We start from the raw sequence: 17,873 nt of genomic DNA, 5'->3' as shown, positions 1-17,873 counted from the left end.
TGGTAGAATAGGGAAGGAACAGAAGTGACAGGAGAAGGAACATGAAAGAATATTAATGTTTACTATTCTAATTGTATTATCAAGCTAAATTTTTAGAGTTTACATTTATAGCTGACACTAATTAGTTACAACATTCCCAACTTGACGGTATTTACGTTGGGTATTTGTTTTTTGTCTAAGAAACAAATAAAAGAAATACTCATGCTTTGCATGGGGGTAACTCTTCATATTTTACTGTGTATATATTTCATTTAATGGTTGTGGTGATTTATCCTTAGGCGCTCCAAGCCAAATTCATAACTTGAGGATCACAAATCACAACCAGAATTAACATAATTTCGGCCAAAGTTATAAGCAGGTCATGTGATTTTTAATAATTATAACCAAATTTTATAATTCCGGCCTAAATTATATGTATTATTCTCTTGAAAACGGGGTTATGTTAAACGAAGGATCAAGTTGGAGTGGCCTTAATTTGAAAATTGATTAAAATTTGCAGTTTTATTATTAAAATGTCCATTATTTCTCTAGATCATAAGCGACTACATATAAATTCAGACGAAATTAATTTATTCGTATTACATTAATCGAAAAAGAAAAAATATTTTATTAATTTTTTTTTCTCATATTGAATTTTTTTTTCTTTTATTTGGACAAGAAAATTATTATAAATTATATGAAAGAATGGAAAAAAACGCGAAAAAAATCCTAAAAATCCTTTCGTGCAGTTAAGTAAACAATTAAAGAATCGTTGGTTTATTGGAAACAAGATAAAGTGATAAACCATAGCATATGCCCTTGTCCTCTGGATAGCATATCTCTGAGTTTGTAATTGGTGTTTAAAGTCATAGTTCTAGTTAGATCTTTCCATTTTGTAGTTTCTTTTTTTTCTTCTATGTATTTATTTAAAGATTATAACAGTCATTTTTTTTTTAAAAAAAAAAATTTATTATCCCAATGGATATTTCTGTGCTTTTGCTAATTCGATTCTAGTCTAAGATCTTGTCTTTATCACTCACTCATGTTAAAATTTTTTTTTAAATATTAGAGCCTTCTTTAACGAATTTTTTGATATTTAGAACAACATTTGGAATTTCAATTTATATTTAAATAACCAAAAAAAAAAAAAAATTATCTATATCACCTTGTTTTCTTGTAACTATGATATATATTGACGTTATTTTCAGCTAACTTGGACGATCCTTACTCTTAAATATCTATTAGAACTTTGTGTTTTTAATAGTTTATGTGCGTTTAGCATTACAAACTTAATATATTTTTACTACATAATATAAAGACATGAAAATGAAATAATGTTAAAATTTAAAAATTCTCTATATTATGTAGTACTCCTCATTTTAACTTTGGTCATGCTTTATCTTCTTAGTACTAAAAAAGAAAAATTTCATACGATCATAACTTAAACTGTGATATATTCTTTTAGTTAAAAAAAAATTTGTCTTTATTTTTGTTCAAAATAACAGAATTAAAGAAATTAAATAAAATATTTTACATCAATTTTTATGTAAAATTATTAATGACTATTTTTAATCAGACACAAACTTTTTTAAGTTCTTGGCATAAAGAAAATGTTCTCTATTCAACTTTAATCATAATTCGTGTTAATTAAACGTATATGTGCAAACAACTATCTGATTATCTATAATTCGGAGAGGAACAGTTATAATAAGTAGTTAATAGCTTTAATACCTAATGGGCATTAAATACTAAATAACTGCCAGCGAAACTCCTATACAGAATTCACGGAATCGACAGCAGATTTACGAAACAAAGCCAATGGGACCAATCAGAGTTAACGACACCAACAAAATTAACCGACGTATGAGACTAACAAAATTGATTTTTCAAAATACTGATTCAAGGTTATTCTACATTTTTGAGAAAAGAAAATATAACATTAGTATAGCAACATGAGTTACGTTCTGCAAGCAATTCTAGCTTCGTGTAATATCTCATAGGTTATCTGTCATTAATAATAATTGATTGTGCGCATTCTTTTCTTTTCTGGGAAATATTACAAATAGAGTGAGATATAAAATAAAATTGGAATACCTGACATTTCACTGAAAGGTTTCAAATCTTTGCTAAAGCAAGCAAATAAACAAACCTAAGGTGATATTAATAATAAATTTACGATATAATATTTAATTTATATAATATCACTATCACTTAGAAGTACTTTATTGAAATAATAACTGACAGTAATTGTACTTTTAAAATATGAAACTATTGAAATAAGTGATAATATTCATGACTTGCTTTAATGATTTCAAATTAATTTTGCACTATATTAGATAGGGAACTTAAAAATAAGTGACACGATTAAAAATATGAAAAAATATTTGTATTATGGTACGTGATGGTCATGATCTAATACGTTGATTAACATTAATCATGTCACAGAAAGATAGTACTCAGTAGAAAGAAGACCCATTAAACAATTGGATTGCAAATGGATCATTTGTAATTTGTAAGGGTATTTGTGTAAAATGATTTAATGTATCAGTGTTATAATATATCCTATTAATAATGCTACGTCTTCGTCGTTGATGACATCTAAAAGAATAAAAAGAATGAAATAATGAGATTAACATCATTTTATTTATATAAAAAAGATAAAATAAAAAAAAAGATAAAAAGAAGAGCGAAAAAAAATAATATTTATTGTATTTGATATTCGGGAAGGACAAATGAAAAAAAAGAGCAACGTTAAAGGATCAAAAAAAAAAAAATTTAATGAACGCACCGTTCATTTACTGGCTTACGATTAAGTTCATATCGTTTTCTCCGCTCAATTTTATTGTTTTCCGAGAGATTTTGCCACATTTCAGGAACTTGTTTGGTACTATTATTGTATATCTTCCCTGTATGATCTTTGTGGAATAAAGAAAGCAAATGAAAATTTTTCTTGGATTCTTATAAAAACAAACAGTAATGAAAAAAATTATTATAATAAGCACCTTAAAGAAGAAAATTTTAATATTTTAACATAGAGGAACAAAAAAAAAGTTCGTTTATATAGGATAAAACAAGCCGTCAAAAATTTTTTTATGTGACTCTTGATCTGTATCACCCGCATCTTTCCTGTATACAGTATACATAAAAATAGTAATCTCTATATCTCTTTAAAAGTGATTGTAATAATCATATTTTTTTTTTATTTTTTTTTTTTAAAAAAAAGGAAAATATGACAGTGGTAAGAAATGAAATACTAAAATGATATGAGTTAAAGTTGAATCTGCTATTTTTATTTAGATGCAGATCCGGATATCCAAAAAATTTATTCCGTTTTTTTTTTTTCCACGTTATTTCCGTAAATGTATCATATTTACGGAGTTATTACAGAAATTACGGATTATATTTTTTGCGAGGATACACAAAAATGAGAATATCATAAGTCAAAGCCATATATTCTATAATTCTATAATTGTTGGTCGTGCCAGAACTCGGGACTTTTAACAATGGTAAGAACTCCACTAACTATTAATAGTTAAAAAAATCAATAGTTGTACCGGGACCCAAGAATTGTACATAATACATAACTATTTTATCAATAAGTAATTAATATGATACACAACACAATCTATAATCTTTTGGCGTTAAACGATCTTTTTCTTCGAAACCTTTTCCTTCGAAAAAACTGCATTTTACATATCGCCTTATGTTATTAACTCACTAACCAAGGATGAGATATAAAAGTTTAAAATATATGCTGGAGGCTGAATATCTATAATTATTCAGGATCCTGTCACAACCCCAAAGAGCTGCTCTTTTTGGTTATATTCATCATATGCTGTCATTGTGGCGTATGTTCTTTCATATGAACCAACAACATGACTATTAAAAGTGATACGCGTTAACATGTGCTACAAGCGAGATTTTTTTTTTAAAAAAAAATTACCTAAGGGTAGAAAGTTCTTGCTCTTTGAAACGGTGTGAAATGCAAGATTTTTTTAATAAATAAGATTTTATCGAACCTAATAATGAAGTTTGGGAATAAAGCCAATTACTCTACAATATTCTGGCACAAATAAATTAAAATCTTCAGATTCTTTACTGTGCAGGATGAATGTTTCGTTAAAAAGTGAGGTGATTGTATTAGGGTAGGATAGAACGGGATGTCTTAGTTAGTAATTACAATAGTTAGTAATTACAATAGTTAGTAATTACAAACAAAAGTTCGGAACGATAACTGGAAAAAAATAGTATTATTTAGAATAAGAAACGTGACGATTTAATTAAATATTAATAAGTCTTGTAAAATAAGATGTTTAATGTTTCTCTAGGTTACAACACCATAAGAAAGTCACGATAATCCAAAAGTCACGTGGCAGCCACTTTTTTTTGCGATGACGCAACAACCGTCACAGCAACATGTCACAAATATTAACTAAAAAAAGTTTAGATCTTCGCACTGGCCAATCCCAATATAATAATAATCAAACTTGTGATAGTACGTCATATAATTCTGATGGCCGCGATGATGAAAATTTTCGATTTGATGTTGCATAAGATGATTGCAAATTTGCAATGACATTCTTTAGTAAATTAACATGAAACATTGTAAATTTATGATGTAAGTACATTTTTGTGAATTTTCGTGTAAAAATTTATAGTGTTACTATAAATGTATTATTATTTCAATTATTTATATAATTATATTTCAATTGTCATAATTCTAAAAATTAAAATTATTGGTGGGATTTTTCATCTTAACATAACTGAATTGATATAATAACTACATAGTCAGTTTATGGGAACACGGTTTGATGGTCATATATGTTTAGTTATTACATGATATTATAATAAAAAAGATTTAATTCATCAAGATTTACATACTGGTAATATATTAAAGCTCAAATAGTTTCATATTTTAAAAGTACAATTACTGTCAGTTATTATTTCAATAAAGTACTTCTAAGTGATAGTAATATTATATAAATTAAATATTATATCGTAAATTTATTATTGATATTACGTAAAAATCGAGATTTTTCATGTGACACGAGTCGTAAGTGATTTTACGCGTTGTTTGTTGGAGAAAGGACGTTTGACCTCATTCTGTTTATCAAAGCGGAGGATCTGCGCCACGTTTATCGTATTGTGATTCAATAATGAATTAAATATTATTAAAAGAATTCGTTTATGAAAATGAAAAAATTTTTTATAATTTATTTACTTGCTAAAATAATAGTAAAGGGCGAAAATCAACAGTAAGTATTGCATGATTCAGATAATTTATTTTTTCGTGATATGTATAACCTTTTATCACTTTCTCAAAGTTGTCTATATAAGAAAATTTTTCTATAGTATCACATATTCTAAAATATTTCATGATTACATTTTTCATAGTTATTATCAATGAAGGCAAGTAAAGGAGATACAAGAGTATTTTTGTCACATTTTCCTATATTACACTATGTTAAAATTTACTAAATTAATAACGTGAAAATGCGAGATTCTGATGTCAATAATTATTTCGAACCACAGTAATCTGTAAAATTGTAGGTTATTAATGAGAACGAAGTAAAGAGTACTTTTGTTATAAGGGTCAACATTCTTTTGTATTGCTCCATATTATAAAAATCAGCAAAGCCAACATCTTCCGGCCATATTTTAATCGAATTAAATCAAACATTCAATTTTCAATTCAATTTGTTAAAATCAAATTCAAATCGAATCGACCGAATATTTTGTGGAACATTATAATAATATAATATATTATGTGTAAAGGAGTCGGAACTACGTGCTACAATTTTAAGATATGTAAAGTGAATATATGAATCTAGTATGAGAAATTTATTAAGTTATTATTAATCATTAATAAATTTTATAATGTATAATGTTAAATTGACTTTTGAAAATAACTTTTACGTTTTATATTTTAAAAGTTAAAATTCTTAAATATGCAAAATATTTATTTACATCGGCTAAATCTTCAAAGTGAAGACTTTTTTCATTTATGAACATGTACTACTTGTTGATTATACTGAAGATGATTATGATAAAGGTAAACTTTAATAATAGATAATAATTTATGCATTTGTTGAGATTGGTCTAGCTACAAGCTCAGAAATTTCCGTTTTTTTATACTATATCAAAAATTAGTTTAAAGAAAAAATAAACCATCTAATTTGTCGATATCAATTGGAAAAATATATATATATCTACTATATAATAATTGTTTTCCTGTGTGACAGTCACGTTTAGATTACATATTTATATCTGTGTTCCCGTAACGTTTAGACTACAATTTATACCTGTGCACCCGAAAGACTGTATAAAATCGCGTATAACATTTAACCGTCGTACCAATCACGTGTATGTTTATCTGACGTTGCGGAGCAACGGGTTCAACGGCTAGTATATTTTAATAATTATCATCATTTTACAAATATATAATTAAATGGATTTCTCAGGATTCTTAATAATGAATGTCCATACTTCGTTGCAAAATCGATAGATATCCAGCCTGAAAATCCCAATAATTAAGTTGTGATGTTGTGATATATAAGTTTAATGAGCCGATAATGTAGGCCGGCGTCATCTGGCGCAAACCGCACAAAATCGGATTTTGCAAGCCTAATGTTTTTTTTAATAATAAACAATTATCTAAAATTTTTTTCTTTATCAAAGGGCATAATCATCCGAGATTCTTTTTTTCATTAGAAATAAACAACAGTTACGAAAGGAATTTTTTTTTTTTGAATGATTTGAATTTATTATATTTGACAAATTTTTTCACATAATAAGAATATTTTCATTTGTTAATAATTTCATCTCAAAATTCTAATCATAATAAAGTTTTACTATTCGTTAATATTTAAAGCTCCCTGTCATTTTTAATGTTTACTTGTTTAAACTTGTTTTATTGATCTACGTCAGTATATGAAACATTTAACATTTGGACTTTAAAAATTGAGGTTTCCTAAAATTAAGAAATATGATTATACGTTATTTGTTAGAAAACGGTTGGGTCTGCGTCCACGTTTAATTCTGCGTTTACGTCACGTTTATCGATTTCTCCAAAAGCTTTATTAAAAGATGGCATTTTAACAGTTAATATTAAAATTAATAAAAAAGAAAAAGAAAAAAAAAATTAAATTGGTTATTAGTACCCGCTGAAGCAATAGTAAAGACAAAAATCAATGAATAATAAGTATTTAAATTGCATGATTGTTAATTTTAATTTGTAGAAATTTCTCTCCTCTTTCTCAAAGTTTTGTATGAGCTCAATGTCGATTATTTTGACAGCCAAAATGATCGACATTCTGATCATCAATCCGCCCATGTGTTAATTGTTTCAGGCAAGAGTATTTTTGCCACGTTTTTCTATATTGCGCCATGCTAAAATTTACAATTGAAGAGCAAAGCCACTTTAATTAATAATGTGAAAATGCGAGATTATGATATCAATAATTATTTTGAGCCGCAAACAACGTAAAATTGTTGTTTAGTTAACGAGGCGAAGTAAAAGTGACGTTTTATTTATAGCACCACAATCGGAATGAACAGTGCCACTTTGAATTAATAATGTGGAAATAGATGATTTTTTTTTTTGAAAAAAAATCGTGTGTATAGTTATATGGTATCAAATTTGTAAAAGTTGAATATGTTTTAAACTGGGTTTATTTAAATTACATCACTTCATAGCCACAATGTTTAGTCACATCATCTCGTGATTTGTCAAACATAACATATATCGATCTTATGATATCACCATTTGACGCGTTTAACTTCTGTTCTATCGTAATATTAAAAATAAAAAATTTAATCCATATAGTGTACATTGTACTACGGATTATATACTATACGTATGACTAAATGTTCCAAATTAACATCACAACATCTTAATATTTCTATCAAAAATATAACAATATACAACGAAGAATAAAACACTCCTATTCCTTTTAATACGACTATAGTTGGATATTTAGATGATACAAGTTGGTTCGCTTCGTCTTTAGAAGCCTTGAAACGAAATTTTCAAACTGTGAATAGACTCTACAAATTTGCTAACATTAAAATTAACCACGAATCCACGATAAATACGAAATACTTATAACGTTAAATCACAATGCAACACCACCCATGGGTAACACTTAACGTTGACAACAACAAAAGCATTTCAGTTTTTCAGTTATTATCTGATGGAGATTTAAAATTATCATTTAAAAACCTTATATAGAGATGAATAAAGTAATATTAACTCTTTTTTTTCTTCAAAATTCTAGAAAATAATAATATAAATTTGGGAAAAAAATATGAATTCGTTTCAACAATAATTCCGATATTCAAGTTCGTGTTAAAATAGATAGACGAGTTTATTGTCATCTGAAATCTCAAAAAAAAAAAAAAATTCTTTACATAGTATATACTTAGAATCTCGTATGCTACTATATTATTAAATGAAATTTAAATTTTTCGTTATTCTCATCAATATTTTTAGTAATGTCTGAAGCAGTGTTCGGAAAATAACTTAAATGATAAAAGATTCTCATCTGTCTTTTTCAATCATTTAAATCATATTAAACAATATTGTGTATTCCAAAATTTTCCGTTTATTTAAAATAAAGGAAAGTTATATTACCGTATATTATATATGTGTATAATAATAAAAAAGAAAGAGTAGCAAAAAAATTGCATCACGTGATTTATTATTTTAATGCGATCTCTAGAATATGTTTGACAAATCACGTGATAATGTGATTAAATTGAATTGTCCGAGACATTTCCACTGATGTGGCTGTGAAATGAAAACAAATAGTAAAGATAATAAGTATAAATACATATTATTGAATGGGGGGAGTAGCTATATCGGTCACAGGACCGAATGATTGGATGAAAATGGGCCACGTAGCCCCACATCCAATAAGTGTATTATCGTTCTGACGTTTTTGATCATGCATTAATTAATAACATCATAAATAAGCTTTCTATAAATTTCATTTTTAATCCACTTTATAAGCTTTATTTAAACTTTTCCTACAAAATATTCATTTACGCCATTTTTTTTACTCCACTTTATTATATCAATCATGTGTTATTGCTATAATATCGGTCTATGAAAATCTGCATGATCCTATTGGGATGAACGATAATGCCAATTATTAAAAACCAGCTAAAACATAATCCATTATGTAAAAATGTGGCATATTTACAATTATACACACGATATTTTTTTTTAAAAAGAAGAAATCATCTATTTCCACATTATTATTCAAAGTGGCACTGTTCGTTCCGATTGTGGCGCAATGGGCGCAATGTAAAAAATCGTGGCAAAAATACCCTTGTACGAATATGAAAAATGTAATTATGAAAATTTTGTTATTATAGAAAAATTTTCTTATATAAACACCTTGAGACAATAAAAATTTCTTCAAACAAATTAAACAAACAACGAATTAATAGTTATACATATCACGAAAAAAAAAATATATTATCTTAATCATGCAATTAAAACACTTATTGTTGATTTTCGGCTTTAATATGGCTTTAGCTAGTAAATAAATTATTAAAAAATTTTTTCTTTTTTTATCAAGTGAAATTAGTCAAATGAATTCTTCTAATAATATTTTAATTCATCATTGACGCAGACGCAGCACCAGAAGCGTATGGCTATAAACGTGACGCGGAAGCAGAAGCGTATGGCTATAAACGTGACGCAGAACCAGAAGCCTATGGCTATAAACGTGACGCAGAACCAGTCTATGGCTATAAACGTGACGCAGAACCAGTCTATGGCTACAAACGTGACGCAGAACCAGAAGCATATGGCTACAAACGTGACGCAGAACCAGAAGCATATGGCTATAAACGTGACGCAGAACCAGTCTATGGCTATAAACGTGACGCAGAACCAGTCTATGGCTATAAACGTGACGCAGAACCAGTCTATGGCTATAAACGTGACGCAGAACCAGTCTATGGCTATAAACGTGACGCAGAACCAGAAGCATATGGCTACAAACGTGACGCAGAACCAGTCTATGGCTATAAACGTGACGCAGAACCAGAAGCATATGGCTATAAACGTGACGCAGAACCAGAAGCATATGGCTATAAACGTGAAGCCTATGGCTACAAACGTGAAGCGGAACCAGAAGCATATGGCTATAAACGTGACGCGGAACCAGAAGCATATGGCTATAAACGTGACGCGGAACCAGAAGCATATGGCTATAAACGTGATGCGGAACCAGAAGCGTATGGCTACTAAACGTGATGCAGACGCGTTGGAGGCGCGCACTATGGCTATTATAAACGTGACGCAGACGCAGAAGCTTAATTTTAAAATTCAAAAATTAATAGATTTTTATGTAAATTTATTTTATTCGGTTATATTGTATAATAATTAATATTCAATTTTTTTTTTAATTCATAATATGTATACTATATGATATTATTAGTTTAATATATTGTCCTGACGTAGATCAATTATATAATAAAATAAATTTAACACATTAAACCTTTTTTTGATTATTGATAGTAAATGAATTAAATACTGTATATGATGGTTAAATAAATCGAGATTATCAATTGTGACTCATGCTTTTATCAATTTTATTTGTTCATATATTGATAATGGTTCAATTGATTTATTACTGATCAAATTTTATTATGTTGCTTTAAATTAGAACTTTTTGTATTGTTTGTTCTTTTATAATTATTAATCTTGCTTGCAAGTATTTCTTGCCAATAATCTTTAATATCATTGGGGACTTCAGAACAAGTATTGGCAAGATGTGCTTCCATTTCTCCTAGACGTCCACGTCCCCAATACTTCGAACAATAATTACAAGCTGCACTTCGTTATCCATGTGCATCGGAATTACCAGTTTTATAGTAATTCCAAATTTTCTCTCTAGGTCATCCTCCAACGCGCTTACATTTTCCATGATTCTGATCCTGATGTTCTTCAGAATATGTATCAACTTGAGACAATGTATTTAGCGAAGTTGGGACGGACATTTTATTAAATTGTGAAAAGAAAATTATAGAACAATTTTGACAACTGAAAATATTTATTATTAAACATACTTTCTTTACATATAAAAGTTAATTTTGACTTAAAAACATGAGTTTAATCATCATTTAAACTTTTTTAAAGCATTTCATAATTGTAATAACTGCTGATACTAAAAGATAAAATGTTTAGATCGTTTTATTATTTTAGTTTCAGTTAAGACGGCATCACTACTTCAGGGGACCCTAAGGCATCGGGGAATATTTTAGTTATTCATTGATATCCATGAAATAACAAGTATGTATTTTATGAACAGTATTTTGTAAAGGAAATTGAGTTCGCCTAGCTGAGACTCCATTTACTAGTATAAAGTATACTGTAATTATCTTTTTTATTGAAAAATTTTTTAATAAAAGGGAAAATTATTATCAAAAACAATGAGTATCAAATTTCCTTTTACATTTATTATATAAAAATTGTTCCAAGAAAAATTTTAAATTAAAAAGGAAAAACAATTTTATTTTATTTTTTTTTTTTAACTAAAAACTAAAAATAGAAATCAACCATAAAACAAAAAATCAAATTTCCTTTATAAATATGCTTTATTTTACTATTGAAAAAATAGTAAATGTTTCATCGTAAAAATTAGTTCACATTTCGGAAAATAAAAAATTTTTTTTAATAATTTATTATTAAGAATTGTATATATTATTGAAATTGACCGTTATTCTTTTCGCCAGGCCGCCAGGGTCTGTAATAATAGTTTATTAAGCAAAATTTCTCTAACAGCTATTGAATCATCATGATCATCATGATCCAATATGCCTATTCCAATTACTTTCCAGTTCATAAAAGCTATAATAAAATAAATAGTAATAATAAAGAACAATAACTTTTAGGTAGTGATTATATCCGCCGGTAAGTATACTGTAAGTATCCGGATAAAAAAATCCGTCACCGTTAAGGATTTTCATATTTGGATATCTGTTTTAAATAAACCGGATAGCATCCGGATAGCATCCGGATAAAACCGTTAATTTCGCAGATAGCTAAAGGGTTTCTTAGCAGATATCTGAAAATAATCCGTCAATATCATGTATCAATTGTATAAATTTTAAAGCCAAGTAATTTAATTAATATTGTTGTTTAGTAAGAGTTAAATAAAACAAAAAAAGAAATCAGTCACGGACTTAAACACGAGTTTAATAAAATCTGAGTATAAGTAAGAATTAAGTCACAAACTAATGTAATCAAAAAAATTTAATTGGTAAACGGGTGTATCGGGTCACGTGATACTCATCCGGATACCCATAAACTAAAAAAAATCTATCCGGATATCCATTTTTATCAGATATCCTTTAGCTTAACCGGATATGCTGAATCCGGATACAATCACTACTTTTAGGTTCTATACAATAATACATCTATTATTTTACCAGTAAAAGACTTTTTACAAAATTTTCTCGTAGTTAACGTGAGATGCGCAAAAAGCTAAGGTTTCAGAAGAATATATTTGTTAATTATTGGTGAAAAATGTGAAATCCTAGGTAATGTTGTTATGGAAAAGTTATGAAAAAACGTTTCGCAACGTTTTTTCGTTGGGAATGAATAGAGGAACCAATTTTTCTTTAATGTTTTGTATCAATGGTTTACTTTATTAATTTTAATAAAATTGAAACCAATCTTATTACTAAGGATAGATTTTTCTGTGCGTCATTACATTTCCATAAAGTAAGAAATCAAATATTAATTGTCATTTTTTTTTTCTTCAAAATTCAAGTAAAAAACGTCAAGATGCATAGAGATGAGTTTATTGAAGTGAATAATATTTAAAACCATCTGAAATCTCATAAAAAAAAAATTCTTTACACGGCACATTAGTTAATATTATTTTAAAATGAAATACTATAAAATTTTCGTTACTTTTAAAAAATTAAATTTTATATTCAAATATACTAAGTATCTGCGCCAATATTTCTGAAGCAGTGTTCGGAAAAAATGACTTGAAGACAAATCATGTGTCTTTTCAAAATCGTATAAATCATTATAATCAATATTATGTATTCCGAGAAAGAAACTCAAATATAAGAATATTTTATATATATATATAAAAGAGGTTTTAAGAATAGCGAAAGATTTTTCATCACGCGATTTATTAGTTTAAAATTTTTTATTTTATTATCTTTGCTACTTTTTACTATATAGAAAACGCGTGATCCCTACTTTACAAATCACGTGATGATGTGATTAAATTGTCAGAGCCACTTCTGCTGAAGTGGGCTGCTGTGAAGTGAAAAACAATGATGTAACTTAAAATATAAATTTTGAAGTAAAGACAATTATTCAAAATCAGTAAATCAGTTCAAAATAAGGCTTTTTTTTTTTTAAAAAAAAAAGATCATCTATTTTCGCATTATTAATTCAAAGTGGCACCGTTGTTCCGATTGTGGCGCAATGTAAAAAACGTGGCAAAAATACTCTCGCTCTTTTACTTCACCCTCGTTAATAAAACAACAATTTTTTACGATGATTGCGCCTCGAGATAATTATTGAAATCAAATCTCCATTATTAATTAAAGGTTAAAGTGGCTCTGCTCTTCAATTGTAGATTTTAACATGACGCAATATAGTAAAACGTGACTTGTACGCTTCCTTTACTTCGTCCTCGTTAATAATACTACAATTTTACAGATGACTGCGGGTTGATACAATTATTAACATCAAAATCTTGCTTTTTTTGCATTATTAATTTAAAGTGGCTTTGCCCTTCATTTGTAAATTTTAACATGGCGCAATGTAGAAAAACGTGGCAAAAATATTCTTGTAATACCCAGAAAATAAGCAACACTGGCCCGCATTATGGCGATTTTGGAAATTAAGTCCGAAAAAAAAATTGCTGCAATGTAATCATGAAATAATTTGAAATGTGTTTCAGTGGGGACTGTGGGGTGTACGTACATCCTACCAGAGTTTAGGAGCTATGCACTTGCACGTGATAGCATTAACGTTAACTCCAGTTCGTACGTTAATATGTTACACCCACGCTGTACATTAAGTAAACCCTGTGTTACTATAGAGAAATTTTCTTGTATAAACACTTTGAGAAAGAGGAGAGAAATTTCTTATAAAAACAAATTAAACAAATTACGAATTAAAAATTTTATATAACATACATAACATACATAAATTCAATCATGCGATCTAAATACTTATTATTGATTTTTGTCTTTACTATTGTTTTGCAGGTACTAATAAACAATTTCTTTTTTATTAATTTTAATATTATCTTTTTAAAATGAAATCTTTTAATAATATTATAAAAGCTTGGGAAGCGGAAGCGTGAATGAGGATAAATGTGACGCAGAACCAGATGTTAAACGTGATGCAGATCCGGGAGCTCACATATCAGAAGACATCTATTGATCTATTGGAAATAGCCAAGTAACTGCATATTCAGAAGTCTCAATTATTTAATCCCTTATAAAGATCATATTTTTGATTTTATTTTTTGTTTTCATTTTATATATATGTTGAAAATTTAATAAAATGAAAATAGTCTAAATCATGTGAAATCATGTAATGATCCTTACATTGATAAAAATTGATAAAAAAAAATAATTTTTGTTTTTTTTGTATATTTTTTCAACATTGATTATCAGTTATACATAGGGTATGTTAGTCCAGAGCGAAAGCTAAGGAGTAAGGACTATAGAATACAATAAAATCGGGTTTATTTAAGTGCATGCATATCAGATCTTTTATTTTATTTATTTTTTGTATATTTTTGAACCCGATTTAGATGATTTAGATGATGCAATGATAGAGACAAAATACTTAAAATAAAAGTGATTATCTTATTACATGTATGATATATAATAAATAATAAACAAATAATAAATAAATAATAAATAATATAAATAATATAAATAAAAGCCATCTCTTATCATATCTTAAGAATTAATTTCATTTCGAGTGTTTTAGAATTAATTAAAAAAAAATCAATAAAAATTATTTTTTTTATAATCTCATTTGCCAATTTGATTCGATTTAATCCAAACTAAATTTGAATCCGAATTCACTCGTGTGGAATACTACGTGATCTGGACATGCAGAACCAAAATATTATGATGATAATTATAATGCTGGCTTTGATTGATTTTATAAAAGTGATATTTTATTACATTTAAAATAAGCACTTGTCATTTAACACGTTGATAAAATATTTTTTAGCATTCACTAAATATTATATTTTTAAAACAAATATTTTTTTTTTTGATTTCAAAGGCTATTAACGTCATTAAACTTTTGACCAATATTTCAAATGTTATTTCAAGATTTTAAGTTGCTCATCTCATACCAATTTTAATTTAACATGATGCAATACAGCAAAACGTAGTAAAATAACTCTTGTAATGTCTCTTTTAGCTACAATTTTACAGATGATTACGGCTCAAAATAATTATTGAAATCAAATCTCGCATTTTCACATAATTAACTTAAAGTGGCAATGTAGAAAATCGTGGCAAAAATACTCTTGCCCACATCTCTCTTTCATTGGTAATAATATGAAACAATGTAATTATGAAATAATTTTAAATACGTGTAAAATTTTTTCATATGATGACATAAAGCATATTTTAAGTTGTTAATTCAAGTTCAATCAAGTTGCTCGTCTCATACCAATTTTAATTTATCATGATGCAATACGGAAAAATGTGGCTAAAATTACTCTCGTGACGTCTCTTTTGGCTTCGCTCTCATTAATAGAATGACAATTTTAACAGGTAATTGCGGATCAAAATAATTATTGACATCAGAATCTCGCATTCTCACATTATTAATTTTAAAGTGGCAATGTTCTTTAATTGTAGATTTTAACATGGCACAATTTAGAAAAACGTGGAAAAAATACTATTGTCTACGCCTCCTTTACTTTGCCTTTCATATGTAACAATGTAATTTGAAATACGAATTACTTTATATAAAGGAGAGAAAATTACTTTTTAAAAAAAACAAAGTTAACAAACAACACAAACAACGAATTAAAAATTTTATATAACATACATAAAATCAATCATGCAATTTAAATACTTATTATTGATTTTTGTTTTTACTATTGTTTCAACGGGTACTAATTAACAATTTCTTTAAGTTTTTTCTTTCTTTTTTTTTTATTAATTTTAAACATTAATTATTAAATGAAATAATAATATTATAAAAGCTTGGGAAGCGGAAGCGTGGATTAAACGGAATGATATTAAACGTGATGCAGATCCGGAAGCGTGGATTAAACGGAATGAGTAAAACGTGAAGCAGGTCCGATCTCGTTAAACGTGACGCAGACGCAGAAGCTATTTGGATATCAGATCATCAAGAAACTTTTAATTTTAAAGTTCAAAATGTGAACTGTTCGTTATAAATCATATACAATATTTACTGTCCCAACGTGGATCAATTATATAATAAAATTACTTTTTTTGATTATTGATGCATCAATGAGTAATTTGAATTATTAATACCCTGATATTCATGAAATTTTACATACAGTATTTCCATAAATTCTTTGGTTTTTCTTCCATTTATATGGAATTTTACAATATACGTACACTGTTCATATATTAAGCTAACCGTTTATGGCTTTTTAATAACCTAGTATATTCTAATTATGTCTGATCAGGTGATCATTAGGACGATTGCACAAAAAAGTATAAAATGAATAGCTTTATACAAAAACTCACTCATATTTTACAATGTAACCTAGAATACCTTTCATTTATCCTTTTCATGTCTTTATTATATCTTTATGATTAGAATAATAAATTTGATAATTTATGTTTTATTAAAAAAAATATTTCTCATATAACTTTATTTACTTGACATTTGTTATAACATAAAATATCAAATGACTTTAAAAAACTTTCTTGATAAACATTACAAACTTGAAACTTCTATTATTATTATTATATAAACATAAGCTGGGAGCCATTCTAAAATAATTTGTATTTATATTTTGACGCAAAACCATAAAATTTTAAAAGATTATTAAATCATTTACAATTATCATTTTTCCATCATAAAATTCGTTTGTTCTTTGTACTTATAATCCGATCGAACATTATTTTCTTATAGGACTTTATTATGATAATTTCAATTCATAAATTCATATTTTTCGTTTAAAGGATAGTTGTTAGAAATTTAGTGGGTCGACATGAATCATATATAATTATAAATTGTAATAGCAAAATAACATCTACATCCCTAGACACATCGCGTCCTCGGAAATCAATAGACAGCCGTGAAATATGTAATCTCGCACCTTAATTTGTTAAAATAAAAATAATAAATAATAATAAGATAATAATAATTCAACAACGATAATAACATAAAATAACATAATAGCATACTGTACAACTACTGTACATGCATTCGTTTCGTCATCTAGCCTAGCGTTACCCAAAAAAAAGCACTGGACACGTGACCATGTAAAAAATCATCACATCCGTCACACCCCTCAGTGTTATATTTATCTGAGGGACAGTTTTTTCGAGTTGATAAGAACTTATTCGTCACACCTTATCTGTCACCGCACTGTTCACGTGACAGTGCATAATTCCGCATAATGCCGGCAACCAGTGCTTTTTTTGGGGTAACGCTAGGGTAGTTTCGTCTCATGTGGGTGGAATACCATGGTTTTTTTCCCTTCGGGAAAAAAACCCTGATATTCCTAAACCCCATAAAATTACTTATATTAAAAGCCTCTACTCTCCATTTTTTATGAGGACTAAAAACCTATTTTTCACGCAATTATTTGTCGCATTCGTAATTTCTTAATGCCGTAATTCCGGTCAAATCTGCCCGCTTTAGACACCCCCAAAAAAATAATAGA

At 27.6% G+C, this 17,873-nt stretch overlaps 1 protein-coding gene across 1 annotated transcript; it reads left to right on the top strand.

Moving 5' to 3' along the window:
• Positions 1-9,471: 9,471 nt before the first annotated feature.
• On the top strand, positions 9,472-10,240 carry OCT59_013072 (uncharacterized protein; the record flags this gene model as incomplete). The annotated part of the gene is made up of 2 exons (XM_066140583.1): positions 9,472-9,523; positions 9,618-10,240. 2 exons carry the CDS (start codon positions 9,472-9,474, stop codon positions 10,238-10,240), a joined length of 675 nt encoding a protein of 224 aa, XP_066001458.1.
• Between the last annotated feature and the right edge of the window lie 7,633 nt (positions 10,241-17,873).

This window comes from Rhizophagus irregularis, chromosome 20 (genome assembly GCF_026210795.1).
Source record: "Rhizophagus irregularis chromosome 20, complete sequence".
NCBI classification, from domain to species: Eukaryota; Fungi; Glomeromycota; class Glomeromycetes; order Glomerales; family Glomeraceae; genus Rhizophagus; species Rhizophagus irregularis.
This window is presented reverse-complemented; position numbering and strand designations above follow the sequence as displayed.